Source organism: Lepidochelys kempii, chromosome 8 (genome assembly GCF_965140285.1).
Source record: "Lepidochelys kempii isolate rLepKem1 chromosome 8, rLepKem1.hap1, whole genome shotgun sequence".
NCBI lineage: Eukaryota > Metazoa > Chordata > Testudines > Cheloniidae > Lepidochelys > Lepidochelys kempii.
The window spans coordinates 98,097,915-98,119,838 of NC_136387.1; the positions used below are offsets into that span (position 1 = coordinate 98,097,915).

Below are 21,924 nucleotides of genomic sequence, written 5' to 3' on the forward strand. Positions count from 1 at the left end.
CCCTGCTCAGTATAGGAGTGGCAGAACCAGGATTAGAATTCAAGTGGGGCAAAGCAAGCTTGCTTATGCCATCTTACCAAAGTGCCTCTCCTTGGCTTGGAGGTAACTCTTCTAGGGTGACAACAGATTGATCTCCGTGCCCATGTGGGTCCTCGTTCAGCAAAGCACTTAAATACATGCTTGACCTTCAGTATGTGACTTATCCCATCTCTATGCAGTATAGCACCTTCGTTTAAATGCCTCGGTGGATAGGGATGGGATGATTTATATGCTTAAAATTAAGTACTTGCTTTGTTGAATAGAGCCTTCATCCTTATTTCTCTGCTGAGACTGCTACAATTTCTGGTGATAACCACTGTATTCTAGACCCCTGTCTGCCAAGATCTGGGCTGATCGTTTCATATAGCCACCGAGCAGCCACTTGGTAACAATTTTGTGTTACTATCACTTGGGGTTAGTTCAACAACCTGAAAGAAACAAACTCTGTGATCAGATTTTCTTTTTGAGGTTTTCTCACCCTTTGCATTTATTGTATTCTGTTTTCCTATTTGGGGGTATAATACTACTTCTTTAATTAATCTGTTGTCTGGTTGTGTCTTTTCCCTCTCCTCCCTTTCACACTAGAGGAAATTCATGCCGAAGTTTGCTATGCTGAATGCTTGCTTCAGAGAGCGGCTCTCACATTTCTGCAGGTACAGTACCAACCGTTATGGCTGTTTCATGAAAGCAGGAGGGGAACAGAGGTTTTGAAAATCAGTTGCATACAGATGGAAATCTTTATGTGGGACATAAAAGTGCACATTTTCATACACCTGTGCAAGTGACCCAGGTCCAGTTTACTGGACCAAGTCTCTGGGCCCACATCCTCCAGGGTATTTAGGCACCTAACTTCCTTTGAAATCAATAGGAATTAGGTGCCTAAGATGTGGGCCTTACTTCTTGGTCTCAGAGTGCCATGGAGGCAGCTGCAGTCTGTGTGGAGGAAACACCTTGCAGCTCTCTCCAGCACCCCCTCTGCATGACTTAGGAGTGATGCTGAGGTGCTTGGAAAGCAGTTGTCCTCACGTTCTTTGACTGGGTGGAAGGTCACTTCAGTAAGTGTGGTAAGTGTATGAATGGGGATGGGGTAGCATGGAAGAGGAACAAAGGTCATTGGAGCTGCAGCATGCAGGGGAGCTTGTTCCTCTGCTTCTCCCAAAATCCAGTGAGTGATCAAAGTAATGAATCTACTTTAACAAGGTTGTTCTTGAAGGGCTATCTCCTCTGGATGTTCCACTGTTGTTACTAGACAGTGCGGATTTGTGTTCTGGGAGAAAAAGCATTCCCTCTCTCTTTCTCCATGTATCTTTTGCTTAGAGTATAAAAGTTTGGCTTGCCCCATGAGATAACATCAGCAGCTTTCAGCTGAACTTCAGTCTGTGGTTAAAGCAGGTGAATGAGAGTTGCAGTTCTTAATTTCTATTCCTGACTCAGTTGCTTCCCATAGTGCGGTGGACAAGTCACTTATTCTCTCTGCCTCCCCATCTGTGAAGAGGAGATAATCAAATTTACCAGCTTCATAAACTGATTTGATATCTGTGGCTGAAAGGCACTACATAGTGCTGGTAGTGTTCTTAGTATCTTAGGAGAGGGACATTTATGGCAGCTCTGTTGGCCTTAAATGGTACATTTCTTTTTAAAACCATTCATGCATCCATAAGAAACTTAAGAGAAAGGACATAACTTCTGTCTCTTACGCATAAAGAAGGCCCTGTTCATGTGCTCCCTCTTCTCACAACATGTCTGTGCAGTGTTGCTTAGAGTGGGATGCACAAGACATCATTCATTTTCTGTTCTAGCCTTTTAATTTTTCATGGAAGCAAGAGCTAGATCTAAAAATTAAATGAAGGTGCTTTACCTCTTATACTTACTAAGAGTTTTTAAAGTGATTACTTCAGATGCTTAATGAAGATTACCAAAACACTGTAAAAAGCCACTTTGCCCTTTTCCCAGGAAGTACAAACTACAGTAAAAGCTTTGTTATCTGGCATGTTGGGGGAATGGGGGGTTCCAGTTAGTCAAAAATTCTGGTTAAGTAAGAGTTATACTTGCCAATGGAGGGAGGGAGTTTGAGTGTGGGAGGACTTGCCAATGGAGGGAGGGAGTTTGAGTGTGGGAGGGGGCTCAAGGCTGGGGGTTGGGGCGGGAGAGGAAGTGCGGGGGGTGGCTCAGGTAGAGAGTTTGGGGGTGGGAGGGGGCTTGGGGCAGGGAGTTGGGCGTGGGAGGGGCTTCGGGGTACCGGATTCTGGCGGCACTCAACTCGGGCAACTCCCTGCAAGTGGCAACATGTCCCTGCTGTTCCTAGGTGGAGGTGCAGCCAGGCAGCTCTGCGCACTGCCTCTGCCCACAGGCACTGCCCCCACAGCTACCGGCCAATAGGAGCTGCAGAGCCAGCACTCTGGGTGGGGGCAGCATATGGAGCCCCGTGGCCGTTCCACCATCTAGGAGCAGCAGGGACATGTTGTCACTTCTGGGGAGCCATGAGGAGCCAGGTAGAGCCTGCCAGCCCTGCAACAACTGGACTTTTAATGGCCCAGTGTGCAGTGCTGACCGGAGCCGGTAGGGTCACTTTTTGACTGGGTGTTCTGGTCGAAAACCGGACACCTGGCATCCCTGTGAAGATTTGCATTGGGAGATATCAGAAATGCCAGCTTCTAGAGCTTTCCAGTTGGTAAAGTGCCAGATAACACAGCTTTTACTGTGCTGACAGTTCAAAGGCTTTTCATAGCATTTGTTCCTTTCTATGATTAGAACTGAATTCGGGAAAAATACGTAGCGCATGGGTGCCAGTCAGCAACTGCTTTCTCAAATCAGCTTCAGGGTTTCCCTAGGGAGGTTGATATTCAGGCATCTCTTGTAGCATTGGTTCTTTTCATTCTTAGCAAATGTGACTTTTCTGAATTTCTGGGCTGAAACTGAAGTAAATGTCCTGTTTCTGAAACCTTCCCCCAACTGCTAAACAGGAAGCAGCCTTTAAACTAGTATGTATGACGCCCTGTGGAACCCTCCAGCTGAATGATGGAAATAAACATTTGCTCTATGGAACGAAAGTAAACAGGGGCACATTGTTCTGTGAGCATTTGCTGCACCATGATTTGGATTAAACTCTCTGGGGACATATTATCATACCAGGAGTGACACACTCATTTATACTGCACAGCTTCTCTCTCATCTATCGCTAATGTATAATGCCCCTCAGTGTGGAATTTGCAGGTGGTTCAGTATTGTTGATGGAGACTCTGGGACTAAGTCCTGCCCTTCAGATCAAGCTACCAGATTTTCTGCCCCCAGCAGCACACCAAGTTGGCAGTTCAGTTTCTTCTAGCAATTTTGTTTTCTAACTTTTAATTTCTATTTATTTTTGTGCAGTAGTGACTTCATTTCAGCATCTAGCTCCTCTTTCCCTCTCCTGAGATGAAGAATCTCTGGAGTATAGATGCTCTCACCCTCTGGTTTCTCTGGTACAGCACCTCTGAAGTGAGCTCCCTCTGCCCTTCACTGCAGCAGCAAACACAGAGCCAAGTGTGTGAGTTGTTCTGGGCAGCTTCTTAGGCGCCTCACTGGGCCTGGTATACCCCACTGACCCTTGTGCTGCCAGAATATGAGCTTTGAGTTGGAGAGACCTGTAGGGCCTTGACCGCCTCCTGAAATCTCTGATCCCCTGTGGAAGGCTCCATACCCATTCATGGACAGCATGCCAATTGGTACCCTGTTGAGAGAAATAGACCAATTCATAATATGCCAGCTGCTGGAAAGGATACATACCCACTGGTGGTTCAAAAAATCGAGAAGAACTTTTTGAACCCAATGCAGAAAATTGCTCACCCATGGGTCAAAACTACTTGGCTCTGGCCATAATTTTCCTACCATGGTAAAGATTTGCAAAGATCCAAAACATCATTGTATCATTCATTTCCTGGCAGTGGTCATCTCTAGCCAATTATCTCCTACAGGTAGGATTGCTGGTGCCAAGTTGTCAAGGTTCCTTCCCCACTCTAAACTCTAGGGTACAGATGTGGGTACCTGTATGAAAGACCCCCAAACTTATTCTTACCAGCTTAGGTTAAAAACTTCCCCAAGGTACAAACTTTGCCTTGTCCTTGAACAGTATGCTGCCACCACCAAGCGTTTTAAACAAAGAACAGGGAAAGAGCCCACTTGGAGATGTCTTCCCCCAAAATATCCCCCCAAGCCCTACACCCCCTTTCCTGGGGAAGGCTTGATAATAATCCTCACCAATTGGTACAGGTGAACACAGACCCAAACCATTGGATCTTAAGAACAATGAAAAATCAATCAGGTTCGTAAAACAAGAATTTTAATTTAAAGAAAAGGTAAAAGAATCACCTCTGTAAAATCAGGATGTAAATACCTTACAGGGTAATCAGATTCAAAACATAGAGAATCCCTCTAGGCAAAACCTTAAGTTACAAAAAGATACAAAAACAGGAATATACATTCCCTCCAGCACAGCTTATTTTACCAGCCATTAAACAAAAGAAAATCTAATGCATTTTCTAGCTAAATTACTTACTAACTTAACAGGAGTTGGAAGGCTTGCATTTTTGATCTGTTCCCAGCAAAAGCATCACACAGGCAGACAGAACCCTTTGTTACCCCCCCCCCCCCCCCACATCCAGATTTGAAAGTATCTTGTCCCCTCATTGGTCATTTTGGGTCAGGTGCCAGCGAGGTTACCTTAGCTTCTTTACCATTTACAGGTGAAAGGGTTTTGCCCCTGGCCTGGAGGGATTGTATAGCACTGTGTACAGAAAGGTGGTTACCCTTCCCTTTATATTTATTACACAAGTACTGGCTTCATCTCTGAATGAGATTTTTCAAAATGCACTCTCTAGATATTCCTTTAAGGACATAGAACCATTTACCGGGTACAATGCAAAATTAGATGTCCTTCTCAGATCACCTTCAAAAGTCCATTTGTGGGCAGGTAAGTACAACCAACATGCTCAAGCAAGTCTCACAAGGTGGACTGCATACATGGATGACAAATTGTCAAAAATTTAGAATCCACATTCATTTAATTTGCTTAGATACAACACTGACAAAGTTGTCAGAATGAAAACATACACACATGACAGCATAGTTCAGACCAGTGATCCATTTAGTCCAATATCTCATTTATAATTGTGGCCAGAACCAGCTGCTTCAAAAGAAGGTGCAAGAAACCACATTGTGGATAGTTATGGTGCTCATAGGGGACGTTTCCTGCTACCTCCCATGTAAATGTTTGTTTATGATTGAAGCATCAGTGTTTATATCCCTTTCAAAAATAAGGAGTAGCCAGCTGGCAAAGCTTCTCTGTGACAATGGAAATAATATCCTGGACAGAGAAGAATCTGCTATCTGTCAAGACAGGTCACATAAAGGATACAGAAAAGAGGGAAAAGGTCTCCCCATAGTCCTCTAATGGCCCAAAAGGCACTCTGTACTTGATAGCCCAGGAACCTCCATTGCACCTGCAGAAAACACCATGCCTCTTTAAGCAGGGGCTCCTTCATCCAGACCTGGACCACCTACAGTTACAGCCTGGACATTGGAAGAGAAAGTGTAATTCTGCAAGGATTTTCCATTAGCCTTGTTGAGAAATTTTAATATCCAAAGAGAATTCAATCAGGAAATTTCACTCATTGATCTGGTCACATTACATTTCTGGTGTGAGAGGAAACAGAAAGCTTTTTGGGAAACAAACTGTCTTTTGTACAGTACCCAGCACAATGGGACCAAGGCCTAGATGTTGCCATAATACAAATAATAATCATAGAACTGTAGAGATGGAAGGGACCTCAAAAGGTCATTAAGTTGAGCCCCCTGTGCTGAGGCAGGACCAATTAAAACTAGACCATCCCTGACAGGTGTTTGTCCAACCTGTACTTCAAAACCTCTGATGATGGGAATTCTACAGTCTCCCTTGGAAGAATATTCCAGAGCTTAACTTCCCCTACAGTCCTATTTTCACTGGACATGGAGAATAATTGTTTGCTGTTCTCTTTGTAACAGCCCTTAACATATTTGAAGGCTATTACCAGGTCCCCGCTCACTCGTCTTTTCTCAAGACTAAACATGTCTAGTTTATTAACCTTTCCTCATTGGTCAGGTTTTTTAAACCTTGTATCGTTGTTGCTCTCCTCTGGACTCTCCCAATTTTGTCCACATCTTTTCTAAAGTGTGGCACCCAGAATTAGATACAGTACTCCAGCTGAGGCCTCACCGGTGATGAGCCGAACAAGACAACTGTAAAATTCTGTTGATATCGGCTACACTAGAGTTTCTCCAGAATGATTGACTGGAGTCCTACACAACCAAGCACTGCATAAAAGTGGGAACCAGCCCTAGCAACATTCTTTAGAAAGGCACATCGGACATCCCACCTGAGCATCAGATGTCAAGATTAATCAGGACAACAGATTAGACAAGCCTGTGTCTGGCTTTTCCAATCACCTTTGCCTCTGAAAGACAGGTTTTGGAATTAGTTCCTCTATCTATACAAGAACCACACTGCTATTGTCATGAAAAAAATGCTAAAGCTCCAGAAACTTTTCAGTTCAATGTAAGTTCTTCTTTCCACGGTTCCTGGGAAATAGCTCTCCCACCTTTTATTATTAAAATCCTGCAGCAATTGACATGCTAGGCATCTGGAGGACTATTTACGGAGTAGGAATCCACCCAAGTGCATGAGCTTCATCTGAGGAAGTTTTGCAAAATAAGTTTCCATTCCTCTGCAGAGACCTCTTTTGGTAGGAAAGTTCCCAACTGGATTTGCTCCTTAAATTAAAAAATTCTTGCTTTAAAATGTGGCGCAAGGGAGATAATTTCCATTCCAGAATAGAATTCTACAATAATAATTACAACTCTGCTTATCCTCCCTGACCACCACTTCTTTGATTCACTACTCCTTACTTTTTATTAATGATGAATGTGGAGAGAAGCTGTGCAGCAGAATGAAAAATTTCTTGCCTGCTAATTTTCTTCCTGTTAGCAGCTTCTCCCCTCATTCAGACCACCCGTGTCATCTGGTAAATGACTGGAATACAGTTGGTAACAAATTGATTTTTTTCTCTAAAGGGAGATTTAAACATACATTTAATTCATATATTATATCAAGCTGTTGTCTTTGATGCTAATATTTGATTCCTGGAGTGTTTCTTCAGCTTTTTGAAACACTTTTTTGCTGGCCTGAGTTGAAGGGCAGGGCTTAGTCCTGGAGCCTGCAGCTTGCCTCCATATCCCACAGGTGGGGGGGCATTACCCCTTAGTGATAAATGAGGAAAGAAGCTACGAACGGAAAATTATCAAGCAGTTTCTCATAGGTTAAGTCATAATTCTTAACTCAAAGGCCCCTACATATTTTATCTTGCAGATTCCATGTTTCTTATGTTTTGTTATACAATATCTGAGCATTTGTTACATTGCTTTTTATGGCTGTGCTACACACTTACCATTAACACGTTAAAATCCAGTAACAAAAAGAGAGCACATCCAACATACCTGATGTTTTTCATGAAACCAAATTGCATCCAGCAGGATCTGGTGCAGGCAGTCAGCTATTCGTAGCTGGTGCTGAGCCAGGGAATGTCTGAACCTTAACCGTGCTGAAGGACAAATGGTTCAAAGCTCTTTTCATTCATTTAAAACAGTCACAGCTGTCTGTGCTGTAGGTGCCACTTTTTGCTAATAGCAACAAGAGACAATATTATTCTATTCCTGTGGCCATTAATGTAGACTAAAGAGCCATGGCTCAGAGTTAAAGCAACTAATCACAGAAAGCATGAAAATAAAAATAAAAATCTGATATTTTAGAACACCGTAAAAACAACAAAAATTAGAAAAGAAGTCCTAAGTCTTAACCATTTACTGTTATACCAATAAAATAAAAACCAGCAGGATCTTATTAAAGGGGATAAGGCAAAATGCCACATTTATTGTGAATACAGAAAGAATCTTAGTAAGCAGTTAGTTATAGCGATAACATTCCATTCAATTTCATATTTATTCACACATTCATTCATACACACACAAACACAGGTTCCGCAAGGTTGTTATCATAATTACCAGCCTTAGAGTTGCTTGGGCTAAGCCACTGGCCAGGTGGCCTGACACAAGGAGGGAGCAGGGCCTTGTCAGATGCACATCTGATGCTCCTGGAAGTTGGTTTGCAGAATCAGACCCCAAAGTTCTCAGTTTCTAGAGTCCACTTTTATAGGAATTTCTTCCTATGCCAGTCTATGGGAATTGCTTCATCATGCTGTTGCTGAATTAATCAGCAGATGGCACATTCCTGACGGCTCCGTGCTGCCAGATGTTATCTCGTTCTTCGGGTCTCCCATCCTTGAGGCTGTTGGGTGGATTCCAGTCTGCCTTCCGGGGGGTCCTCTGGTTGTTTCCACTTGACACCTTCTTCGGCCGATCGACACTGGATTCTTAGGTTGGCACCTCCCTGATCATTCATTTATTATCCACATGAAGCCTCCATCCACATACATCCTCTATCTCTATTTTAATCACAATTGTTAACAAAGCGAGATAAATACAACAAAAGGGCAGGGAGTCTCTGTGTGCTGTTTCTGTTGTTACAAAGTATCGCTTTGAGTCTCTCTCTGTCTTAGGATGTACTAACACAATTAGCAGCTTGCAAGTTTCACACAGAGAGGGCAAGAAACAGTAAAAACAAGAGACCAAAAACCAAGAGACCTCTTAAATAGTAATACCCTGGCATTTAAACTATGGGGAATCAAACTCATTTGTGATTTTAATACAGAACTTCTTTGATATGATCCAACAAAAATTAGAAAAGAAATCCTAAGTCTTAGCTATTTACTGCTCCATAGAGACTCATCCTGTCTGATTCATCTTAATTTGTTTTACTCCCATATATTAATTTCCAGAAAGCAAATGCAGTTTAAATTGCTCAGTGCTAATGTGTTTCCCTTCCACCAGGATGAGAACATGGTTAGCTTTATCAAAGGAGGCATCAAAGTCAGGAACAGCTATCAGACATATAGGTAAGTAGGCCTGAATTATTGTGGTATTATCATACCAGATGCACTTCTGCAATAAAAAGACTCTGGTGGGAGGGGGTGTTTCAAACAATTAGCATTGTTGTTATTTATTTACTTAGGCACATGGTGTAAGCTATAATAACTATCTTCAAAATCTAGGAGCATGAGTAATTTTCAACCCACGCAGATTGGGATAATCTGCCCTCTGAGATTGGGTCCTCCTCAGTTCACTCCTAGAGAACATGGATTTAATACTGATTGGTGGCTAGCAAGTGAGCCACCTCCACAGGCAGATGCTGTTTATGTCCAACCTCCTCCCTCAGTCCTAAAACCAATCAAACACATCTTGAGTAGCTTTCAACTTGTCAGACAGCTTGTTTCCTCTGTACTGTTATATGAATGTGCTGCCTTATGTTTTCCGCCTGAATAACTTTTTTTAGATTATTGGAAAAAACAGCCAGGCAAATAAGAACAAAAGCAAAGTCACTCACAGAGCTCAGTGTGTCCTCTGTAACATGCATCAGAGGGGTAGCTGTGTTAGTCTGGATCTGTAAAAGCAGCAAAGAGTCCTGTGGCACGTTATAGACTAACAGACGTATACTGCATGCATCCAATGAAGTGGGTATTCGCCCACGAAAGCTTATGCTCCAATACGTCTGTTAGTCTATAAGGTGCCACAGAACTCTGTAACATGCTGCATCATCCTGCCACACAATACTGCAGGCAGCTCCCCTAGAAATGTTAATGGTATATGGAATTCTCCTTTTTAAAGCACTCATGACAGTAGAGTACAAGTTCATAGATCCATCATTTGAAAGACAACCATGTAAGTCTACCAAGCTGGCATCTCTCTTCATTCTTGCAAATACAAGAGATGTTCTTAGTTCATGTACACATAAATCCTGATATATTTACTGATGTTTGCATGATAAAGAATTTGTTCTTCACATGTTCACTGATGGCATGCTTTCTTAGACTCCTGGTTTGTTAAAGTTTTGCACATGTAGAAAGAAGCTGTTCTCTACTGTACTAATGAATAGGAAAGAGAAATGAGACCTTTTACCACCATCCCATGGTTAACAATAGCTTCTGGCTACTTTCATCTATCTAGATTAGATGAGACTTCAGAGTTATGACTATAATTGTTATATTTCTAAATGACTGGTCAGCTTTCTAACTGAATTGGGCTAAATACTTACCCAGTTATCCATGTATTCTGTAATGTTATCTTCTGTATTGTTAGGGAATTGGACAGTCTTATACAGTCTCCAAACTATGTTAAAGGAAAGAACTATCTCCATTTTGAAGGTGGTGTAAAGCTTGGAGTTGGAGCTTTCAACCTGGTATGTAAAAGAAGTCTTCACTAAGGCCCCCCTCCTGTAAACACTTACAGACATGCTTAACTTAAACTCAGTAGAATGCAGGTGTTTAATGGAAGCGCTCATGTTTGAAGTTAGAAGTGTGCAAGTATTTGCTGGACCGGCCCTCTGCTGGTTTACAGCATCTGCAGATATTAACGTGATTAAGAAACATGAAGGGTGAACATTCTACACATAAAAGAGAAATACAGAGGAACTGCTATGGCCACGATCCTACAGTTTACTGAGTGCAAGCACTCCTCTGCATTTGCATGGAGCTCTGCTGACTTCAAGGAGTCTCTGCATGAGTGCAAGCATCTGCCCATCCAACGTTCATTGTAGGATTTGGGCCTATGTTAGCACTGTGGTCAGGACAAAGTAGCATCTTGGGCCATTTCAGTAACCTGAGCTGTGATCAGTAGTTCGACTGTGGAAAGAGCTGATCACAGCTCAGTCTTCAGCCTGAGAGCTCCCTGCATGTTTACAATACCTAAAGCTTAAAGAAGATGTGTCTGAGACCCCTCTGTGATTGAACTGAACTACGCTGCCTTTGATATGGAATCCTGCAGGCAAAAGGTACCATCCCCAATCACTGCCACTTCTCCCAGCCAGAGATGGCAAATCAGTTTGACTAAAATAAGAACTAACCAGAATCTAATCTGAACAATTTTCAGTGTTCATAAGTTTAAATTGACTTTTTTGCGGGTGGGCAGTGAAGGGGGGTTGGTATGCAGGTGTTTAATTATTTTTGTGCACTTTTCTACATCTTGGTTTCATCCCACATCAGAAGTGAAAGTACCAGTATGCTGTGAAAGAGAGGATGCTTTTACTGGTGGTATTTTTAAACTGTAACAAGTAAGATTTGGATGTAATGGCTTGTTAGGCCAATCCCCCCATCCAGCTCCTGGGAATGCCATAGCCTGCTGGCATGGTAGAAAGAAGCATCAGCACTTTCACCCTAATCCACTGCTCAGATTTGAAATCAGAATGTTCCTTCTCCTAGACAGACTTGCCTAAAGAGGCTAAGCGAGTCCTGTCTGCCCAGAGTTGAAATCAGAATTTTTCTGCTAGATTCAGTTAATTCATAGCACGTTATTCCACAATATTTGGTGCCACACTTGTGGGTTGGGGTAACAGACATCAGAAGGCAGGAGACAGTAGAGAGAGAGTTCTTCAAAAGGTGGCAGGTGTAAAGTGGAGTGATTTTAAGACAAATGAAGTGAGAAGGAGAGAAGGATCTGAGATCAAGGGGATTGGCTATAATCTAAAAGATTACAATGTGGGGGACCGCTGCAGGAGGCAAGCAGATGATAGGATGCCAAGGAAAATAATGCAGAAGCAGCCAAGGTCAGTCAGACCTAGAGGCTGGCCACTGGCTAGATGGCAGGACATCATTTGCAGCAACATGACCAGGTGGCACTTAATGGAGGAACAAGGTAAGGACAGGAATAAATAGCAGCAATGCTGTACTGCTCCCTGTGTCTGTAAAGATGCTTTGGGATGAGAAGATGATTTCTAAACTGGACAGAAGCAGGACTACCAGATATTTTCTGTGCAAGTCTGATTTTGATTCTGCGTGTGTTCAGCCCTGTGCTCAGAGAAGCTTTATGTAAACGTTACGTAAACTGTGACTGTCAACAGTTAAAAACTGAGTCACAGCAGATGCAATCTGATTATGCATGAATTGTTCTCATACTTCTTTAAAAAAGTATAGATGAGTATTTCCACAGCATCCCCTTTAGTGTGTTCTTTTAGTGTCTCTCCTTCCCATAATGCATAAAGGTGACTCCCATTAAAATAAGAAGAAGAAAGAATGCAAACTAAAATGGCGGTTATTGCTATTAATACTGCCTTACTGGCTGTCATAATACTGGGACCCCAATTTATTTGATATACTGTATAAATACATCTCAGATGTTCTCTGTCACTTTTTTCCCCAGAAGCATAGTTCCTTCTCTCTTTTTTTAAAAGGGGATAATTTTTATTTTTTTTTAGCCGTGACCATTTTAAACTTGCTTTTCAATTGTTAACAGCAAAAGCAACATTGATTTACACTCTACTTGGTTCAAAGGCTAGTGTAAACAGGTCATTGTTTAGTTGTAGGAGTTAGTATTTACCATACAGGCAGTTGCATAACAAGAAGTGAATCCGTGTCACGTGTGTACCTTTTGTATACTTTAATACAGGAGTAGTATCCGTTTTCCTGTTTTACAAACGGGTGGCCTAACCCTGAGTTCAATGAGATTACTTAGAGTAATAAGAACTGTGCCCAGTAGTAAGTGTCTGCATGATCAGATTCGTGGTTGGTTGGTTTGTTCTGACACAAGAACCTGTTTCTTGGAACAGTTTAGTGGACTCCAAAAACTGATCCATGTAACACATAGAGAGTATCCTGCTTGATGGGTCTGGCAAACCTTTAATTTCTGTAGTTCCCATCGAAATAATCATTAAAATGCTGCAAAATGCAGCAACCAGTGTTATCCAGAGTTGCTGTTAGTTTTACCTAGGAAACAGGAGTTTACATATTTACTGTGATCCTGAGGCTGATTTAGTTTTGTTTAATCCTTAAGGATACATGAGATACAAAAAATAGCTGAGAGAAATATACATCTACACAAGAAGACTTAGGGGGAGCTAATTAGGCTTTTAATGATTTTATTGATTGCCTTTGGGGTTTGGACAGGTCATATCAGACACCCTGGGGTTGAGAGAGAGGAGAATATCAATTCCAATTACTGCTCAGCTTATTTATGTTTCTTTCCACAGACATTGTCCATGTTTCCAACACGGATCTTACGATTACTGGAGTTTGTTGGGTTTTCTGGAAGCAAGGTAAATATCACTCATTTGATAAGATTGTAATAAATGTGGCTGATACATTACAGCTAGAATCTGATTCCCCACCCCATCATTCTAGCATTCTTTGAAATGTGAGTATTGCAGGGTTTTCATTACTGGAACTGACGTTACTGCTGCTCAAGGATTTTTTTCTTGGTCTTTTTTTAAAAAAAACAAACTTTGTAAATATTTTAAAATTTAGGACAGTGACATGATGTTTGGAAAATACAAGAAAGATAAGAAGCAACAGTTCAAAGTATAATGTTGAGATTATTACTATTTATTTATTGGATTGCAATAGTGCTTAGAAACACTATTTGTAGTTGATATTGAGTTAATTTAATAAGGAGGTTGAGAATTTATCTAATTTAATAGATGCTGTAATCACAGAATCCTGACAGCCCTGATTCTGTTCCTGCGTGGAACCCAGCTTAAAAGAGCATGCATATGATTATGTATCCATTCTTTTCTCTATGTCTTTAATGGCAACTATTAACTTCAAAGACATATCTAAATTCTCCTAAGTAGATGCCCAGGAATAACTGGCCTGGCATGTACTCAGAAAGTGTGGGGTGGGACTCGCCAACCATACTCATAGGGTCTTGGGTGGGTCTGCAGGAAGAGATCAAAGGTATTTTCCTGGAGATCTGTTGTCCCAGTGCAGGATATGTTAATTCCTCCTGGGAGGGATGGAGAGGGGGAGGAGCGGGGATGGGGCATGTTTGGGGGATGGGGCAGAATCATGTCTGGGGCTGCCAGCCCTGCTGATCAACTCCTCCCACCTAACGCCTCCTGCATGCCGGGGAACAGCTGTTCCCTGGTGTGCAGGAGGGAGGGGGAAGAGTGGGAATGGGGCATGCTGTGGGGTGGGGGGGACGGAAAGAGGTGGGGAAGAGGAAGGGCAGGGGTGGAGTGGGGGTGGGAAGAGGTGGGGCAATGGTGGGGCCTTGGGGGAAGGGCTTGGGGCTGAGCGGGGGACTTGGGGGTCTGTGAAATATTTTAATTCAAAATGGGGGTCCTCAGGTTGCTAAAGTTTGAGAACTGCTGGTCTAGATAATACTTAGTCCTGCCATGAGTGCAGGGGACTGGACTAGATGACCTCTTGAGGTCCCTTGCAGTCCTACAATTCTATGATCAGCATGCTTTTGTAAAGACACTTGATGAACGGTCATTTGTATAGGAAAACTTTCTCCCTTCTTCATTCAGTCTCTCCTTCTTGATTGTGGACAGGCCCTGGGATTTCTCATGTGGCTCTGTGTGGGTTTATCCTTGTGCCAGTGAGTAAGCAGCTCCTGTTTCAAATAGTTGGTAGCAGGCTGAAGCATGATCTGGAATTATCATAAACATAAGGGAAAATGTTCCGAATGCCTTCAAAAGAAAGGGGAGTATTTAGACATTCCATTGACCAAAGTTCAAGGGGGGTGTGCCTCGACAGTAACACTGTAATCTGAAAAGATCTTGCGGTGCTTAAGGTTGTGAGCCGTAAGCCCAGATCTGAGAGAAGCATTGCTACTTGCATTTGCAATCACATTTACCATGGCAGGTTTCCAAAGCTCAGCAAGAGGAAGTTGCCCCTTGGAGTACAGACATGACATTTCAAGGTGAGAGAAATAGAAAGGAGGACAGGAGATGGTAGGAGGGGAGAGGGAACAGGCATGTGTAACTCACGGCATCACAGTCAAGAGGGAAGGAGTTTTGAATCCTGCTGTGTTTTGACTGTAAGATGATGATTATCTTATTATTTCTTAAATGCTGTCAGAATGCTTGGTGCTGGGCAAGACTCAGAGAAAGATGTGGCCTGTGCGTTGAGAAAATCACAGTCCTATCTGAGAGCATAAATCAGAGGCATAATGCACTGGGACACTTGGGGATAATGTTTCACTCTTAGTGTGGAGGGCTGCTTGTTTACTGTAGGTTACTAATACTGCATTTATAGACATTCCTACCCAAAGCTGCATTAGAGCAACCTTGTATCACTCCCCTGATGCAAAGATGCCCTGAAGCCAGTGGATCTGGCCCCCAGAGAATTCCCCTTTGTAGTGGCATCCTCAGGTGGTACAGATCAGCCAGTATGTCCTCCACCCCACTCCCTCCAATTGGGTTTCTTGTGTATGAGGGTATGCCTGGGGCTCCTTTACATCCTGGGCTGCCCTTCAGGGCAATTGGCAGCTGGTCTAACTTAGAGCAGCTCTTAGTCTGAACCATTATAAAGTTTTAAATTAATCCTCTGTGTCTTAAATGCAGATTGGCAATGGATCAAATGGCAGAATTATTGACATAGAAGGCAGGAAATTAGACTGATGGGGTCAACTTGGAAGTGGGAGGATATTTGTGCCAAATCAGTTGTGCTGAGTATCAATTTTTACATATGTCTTAATTTGTAATTGTTACCATTCCCCCCTTAGAAATCCTCTTATCTGGCATTTTCCGCTCTTCTGCAAACACTAAGCCAAAGTTAACTCCAAAGAGATTTTGCATAACACATTCAAGTGCTCTGTCTGCTTTGTGCCCAATTTAATTAATCAATTATGTAGATAAGCTAACGGTAATATCCATCCTCTTTGATAAGCTTGTGGTGACATGGCCAAGTCATGAGACAAGAAAGGCAACTCTGTGTTTTGCTTTCTTTGTAAAGACCCTCCATTAAAAAAAATGTGATTAAAAAGTTGTTGTGTGAAGCTTTGTTGTAGCCATGTTGGTCCCAGGATCTGACACACACAAGGTAGGTGAGATAATACCTTGTATTGGATCAGATTCTGCTGGGGGAAGGGACAAGTTTTCAAGCTACACAGAGCTCTTCTTTAGGTCACCAGTTGTTCAAATAGTTTCACTTCAGGGAAGCGGACGCAGTTTAGTTAAACTCCCAGCTGAAATAGGAATAAGCCATTCTGAGGCTTCTGAATGCTGCCTTTGTTCTCCCCACAGTGCATGGTCTTAGTTTTCTCTTTTATTTTGCTGACTTGGCCGGGAATCAATAGGGTATTGAATGTTGTATGCACCACATAACATAGGGACATAACATTTGCCATGTTGTCCTGTGTTTAATGTGTTATTTAGCTATTTGGGGAATATGATTAAACAGATCCTATATTTAAAACCCATCTATTGCCTGGGCAGCTGTGTATATTGCACAGTAGCAACATTCCCTAAGATGGATCTTGTTTGGGAACACATTCTCACCATTTCTGGGTTGGTGGCTGTCAGGTCGTAGTTGTGATGTGCTGCTTCTCCTGCAGGGGGTAGTGTGAGTGTGCACAACATCAGTAATAACATGCTCTCTTAGTGGGTATGATCTGGTCTCCCTCAGTGCCTGACCTGACTCAGTGAGAATAGACAAGATTTTTACTGACAATTTATGGAGTTACTTCTTTAGCTCAAGTGGTAGCGACTTGTGCTTTTGGTACTGAAGACCCCTTGGATGTACACAGTGCCTTTCTATAAGCAACCTAGGTCCACTAGATATCCATTCTTCACGAACCCTCTGTTGGTTTTTTACATTGGATCTTAAACAGGCAAGAAGTGGTTTGCAAGAAATAATGCAAGAGTTAATTTGGAAGAAGTTTTTTTGCAACATGCCTGGATCTGTCATTTCCTGATATTGCTGTTGTAGGCAAGTGTTCCAAGAGTAATTTTAAAATACTTGTCTCTCTCTCTCTCTCTCTCTCCCCCCTACCAGCTCGCATACTTTATTATCATTAAGTAAGGATGTCCCCCAGTGTCTCTGAGATATAGATGTATTATGGTACTCAGATACCACAGTGACAATGGGCATTATATAAAAACCTGAATAGAACAGAACAGAGTCACTCCTGTAGTACAGATGAACAAACCTGAGGCACAGGGAGGCTAAATGAAGGTCAAGTAGCAAGTTACTCTGAGGACTTAGTCTCCAGTATGCCAGTGTTCCTGTCCTCCATTCTAAAGCGTTAACTTATATTATGTTGTGTTAATAGAGTCATATAATTTAAGGCCCAAAGGGACCATTAGATCATCTAGTCTGACCTCCTGCATATCATATAGGTCATGAAATTTTACCCCATTCACCTATACTGAGTCCAATAACTTGTGTTTGGCAAAATCATATATATTACATTGACAGTAACTATTCGTGTCACCACTGTGTGATGTGCCTAGATACATTACATGGTGGTAACATCTGCCAGTTGCCTAGGTACTGCAGAATTCTGTGTATTTTATTTTTCAGAAATGACGTTAGCTCTATTGGATGATACTCATGACTCGTAAGCACTATTGCGCTCTCCCCTGATAATTGTCCAGTTATCCCTGAGTCACTGCTCTGCCACATGATATTTTGCAAGTGTGTTCTCCTCTAATAACTACATAAACAATTTGTGTCACTGCTGTAGATATATACAGTGCAGTCCATGTGTTTGAGCTACCAGAATAGCTACACGTGATACTACAGAAGTGAAAAGCAAAATAGCACTGTAATTGCTTTACAAGACTTTGTCTTCCTTCTCTGATTTTTGCACAGGAGTATGGTCTGTTGCAGCTTCAAGAGGGAGCATTGATGTACAGCTTTAGGTCGGTGCTGTGTACCATGCTGCTGCTGTGCTATCATACCTTCATGACCTTTGTGTTAGGTAGGATTATTCACAGTAACCCTATAATAGTCCTTTCACATGATCAGTTATTGCTGGGAAACAAGGGGAAGAAGTGGTTAAATTGCAAACCTGTTGATGAATTGTTCATTCAAACCTGGACTGGACGGAGTTGGATAATTCGTGGTGGTTGATTTTTGCAATAACTGTCATCACTGTGGAAAGGGCTTTGTTCTTCAAGATGGAGGCTTGTGTAGGACATTTGGGAGGGGGACCTGAGGGGAGAGTTGGGGTGTTGCCGTAAGAAGAGGTCACAAGAACAAGTTATACTTCCTGTGGTCTAGTGAGTTGTTTTGGAAGCGTTTGGGTTTTTTTGTTTAAGTCCTTGTAAAAAGATTTGCTAAATCCTGTTTTCATGTTAATTTGTCACCGCTGTCGTCTTGGGGTGACATATTTCCCATTAAAATGATACATTCACTCGTGGCCTACTCCTAAAGCACTCTTTGACAAAATCCCCTTGGGCTAGGCCTAGGCAAATATACTACCAGCTTTTAGAATAATTGCTAAATATACCTGAAAAATGTGTCATTGGATACCTCAACTCTGGTCTCATAGCCCTATGCAACTGCAAAAGCCATGCAGTGTGGCCCAGTAAAAACCTGGCCTAGTCCAGTGCCAGTCTTTATGGTTCTATGTTTTAAAAAGGTTGCCATGGCATTAGGAAATGGGGGATGCTCCCGTGGCCATTCAGAAGCCAAGCAATGGGCAGTCAGGATCAGATCCTGCCCACTTTCACTTTCCTTCTCTTTTTCTGTCTTGCACAGAATTGAGGATCCCAGGCAATGGGGAGGGAAGGAGGGAGCAATGTCACATGGAGATTTCTGCCAGCACAGAACTAGTTTGCCTTTACGGTGCCTCCATGTAAGCACAACTTCTTTGTGCCCTCTTCTGATCTGTCTGAAGTGCTGCAGGATGAGCGCCTACGTTTGGACCTAAATGCTACTGTATGGGAGAACTTATTTATTGGCCAGGTGATGATTACTCAAGGCTATTGTTTCCTATTCCTTTTCATCATTTGCATTGTTTTACTCAACTAATCTAGGGACAGGGAAAGGAAACGTTGAAGAGGCAGAAAAGCTACTCAAGCCTTACTTGGCTCGCTATCCAAAAGTAAGATGAATCCTAATTTAGTTTAGTGTTTGTCGCTAGAATGTATCAGTTGCATGAAAATTATTCATGGTTGCATTTGTTTATTACAGGGAGCCATATTCCTGTTTTTTGCGGGCAGGATAGAAACAATAAAAGGCAATATTGATACAGTAAGTAACCTTTTTCTCCTCGGAAAAGAACCTTCAAGAACAACGTTGCCCTATTGGTCATAAAGCCTGGCCAAGATTTAAAAAAACAGGAGCCTACGTTGGGCTTCTAACCATATTTAGACACTTCAGAGCCAATTATCCTAAACTGTGGGCAAGTCCACCTCCAGTGCTGAACCGTGTGGGTGGGATCCATCTGCAAACTTGCAGTGCATAAAAACAAAACAAAAATTTTATTCAGATGATTGCTCTGAATGGCTTGACCCACTGCTTTCAGTTAATTGAATTGAACAACATAAAATAACCATCTGTGATTTGTTTTAATCACTTGATTGGATCAAGGTTTAATCATTTTAATTTGAAAGGTCTACCTTGAAAATGCCCAACTTCAAGCGAAAACCCCTTTGAAATAATGACAGGTTTCAGAGTAGCAACCGTGTTAGTTTGTATTCACAAAAAGAAAAGACGTTCTTGTCAACTGCTGGAAATGGTCCACCTTGATTATCACTACAAAAAGTTTCTCCCCCTTCGCCCCCCCCCGCTCTCCCGCTGGTAATAGCTCACCTTAAGTGATCACTCTCATTACAGTGTGTATGGTAACACCCATTGTTTCATGTCCTCTATGTATATAAATCTCCCCACTGTATTTTCCACTGAATGCATCCAATGAAGTGAGCTGTAACTCACGAAAGCTTATGCTCAAATAAATTGGTTAGTCTCTAAGGTGCCACAAGTCCTCCTTTTCTTTGAAATAATGTTTTTGCAACAGCCCTTTAAAGTGTTGCTGGGCCTTCATGCTGATGTGCAATCAAGAACCCTCATGATTGCTGTCCCGAAAAGGGTGCCAGAAGTGTTGGCCCAGAATGGAGCGCTCCAGTCAAACAGTAGCTGATTATATGTACCCTGAACAATGCAATTCCTGATTCAATTAAACTCAGCAGAAATTCCACCAGCTACAGCTGAGTGCTAGTTGCAGAGCTGGTATCTAACTATGCGGCCACTTTGAGGCAGTGGCTCTGAAACCCGGGACAATTAAGCAAGTCTGTGTGTGCGAGTGATGAATGTGCTACGCTGTCTTGTGCTGTTCTTACTCCAGTTTGAGGGCGGTAACGCAGTTCTCCAATATTAATGCACTTTGTCTAACCCATCTTGAAGCCCACTGTGCCTTTAACACTCTGCAGTTATTTTCCTTTGCCTGCTCTTGGACTTCTCTCCCCGCAAACCAACTTGTCCTATTCTCTCCTCTTGCTGTTTTTTACATGTCTCAAATATTCTGGGGCAGGTCCTCAGCTGGTATATATTGCCACTGCTCTGCTGAGGTCACTGGAGCTTTGATATATACACCAGCTGAGGATCTGCCCCTCTGACTTTAATCTCCCTCACAACAAACACTCCTCTGGCTGCTCTACTGTTTGCCTACACTCAGCATTAGGTAATAAAATTAAGGTATAAGGAGGACTCTAGGTGGTAAACTTGATAATACAGGATGAGAGTATGAAGTCAAGGGTCTGATCCTGCTGCCTGATCCTAGGAAATGCTGAGCACTCTTAACTCCCATTAACTTAGAATTGAGGGCACTCCCCACCCAGGAGCAGCACTGGGTCCCAGTGCTGTTTCCTGAACGGACACATTCGACGTGTATATTCTGTTAAACCTGTTTCTTTCTTACGATGATTATGGTTATGTTTGGCGTTTCCTTTGTGCAGGCGGTTCGCAGGTTTGAGGAGTGCTGTGAGGCTCAGCAGCACTGGAAGCAGTTTCATCACATGTGTTACTGGGAGCTAATGTGGTGCTTCACCTACAAGCGCCAGTGGAAGGTGGCCTATTTCTATGCGGACCTGCTAAGCAAAGAAAACAATTGGTCAAAGGTAAGCTGACGTGACAAGAAAACCAGTAATTAATGAAAGAAAGACTAAAGCTTGGGTGTTACATTTTAATTGGGTTGAGCCACATCCATCACAGGGTGAGGGCAGTAAAACAAAATCTGGCTTGCTCTGGCTCATGCAAACAGTGCATCGAGGGAGAGCAGTGCAGACATTCTAAACCTGTCCTGTAATCTGGGAATACAGCTAGATTTCAGAGCTGATTTTTAACTAAAGGGCAGTCAACTGGCAAGGGGCTTTGTCATGTGCTAATTGGCCATCCTGTGCAATTAGTGGTAGGTTCTTATTTCTTTTATTGCAGTTACATTAATGAACATGAGCTGTTTTGGTGACAATGTGGAAGTTAGTGTTTTGTAATGAGAGTTAAACATGATGGTGCCTACTAGGTAATAACTGTAACCAGGGCAAATTCCTTGGTTTAAGGGACTACGCAGTCCCGCTTGTGAGCAGATCTGGCCCAACACATGTGAAATGGAAGGGGGTGTTGTCTCTATGACACTGACTATCTCCCTCCCTCCTCATTTACCCGAGCCCCATGACAGCAGCACCTCAGTTGGGTTCTTTGGTCAGCAGCTGATGGAACCAGGGCATTGGCCCTGTCCTAGCTCCTTCAGAAGTCAAGTGGCCAGGAGGTAGAGTTGGGGGCCAGCACAACTGCGCAGAGGGGCAGCCATCCATGCATAATGGCTTCTGTCTAAACCAATGTCAGGCTTGCCTTTGTCATGGATCTCTGGGGCTGAGAGGCCTTGTCTCTGCCTATTCTGCAGCCACCAAAACTTCTCCCACCAGAGGCAATAACGACCTGCAGCACTGCAAGCTGAAGCTTGCCAAAATGTCTGTTCTTTTGGCCCCTTCCTGGAGGTCACTATGCAGAACAGGGAAATCAGCCAATCACAGAACCAACCGTTGCA

The 21,924-nt window shown here is 42.7% G+C and overlaps 1 protein-coding gene across 1 annotated transcript in view; it reads left to right on the plus strand.

Moving 5' to 3' along the window:
* Nucleotides 1-21,924, plus strand: part of TTC39A (tetratricopeptide repeat domain 39A) — a 67,664-nt gene that overhangs the window by 30,898 nt on the left and 14,842 nt on the right. Inside the window, exons 5-12 of the mRNA XM_073357750.1 lie at nucleotides 625-692; nucleotides 8,995-9,059; nucleotides 10,300-10,399; nucleotides 13,181-13,246; nucleotides 17,748-17,856; nucleotides 18,917-18,984; nucleotides 19,074-19,133; nucleotides 20,837-20,998. Coding sequence (XP_073213851.1) covers nucleotides 625-692; nucleotides 8,995-9,059; nucleotides 10,300-10,399; nucleotides 13,181-13,246; nucleotides 17,748-17,856; nucleotides 18,917-18,984; nucleotides 19,074-19,133; nucleotides 20,837-20,998 — 698 coding nt within the window. The remainder of the gene's footprint in view (nucleotides 1-624; nucleotides 693-8,994; nucleotides 9,060-10,299; nucleotides 10,400-13,180; nucleotides 13,247-17,747; nucleotides 17,857-18,916; nucleotides 18,985-19,073; nucleotides 19,134-20,836; nucleotides 20,999-21,924) is intronic.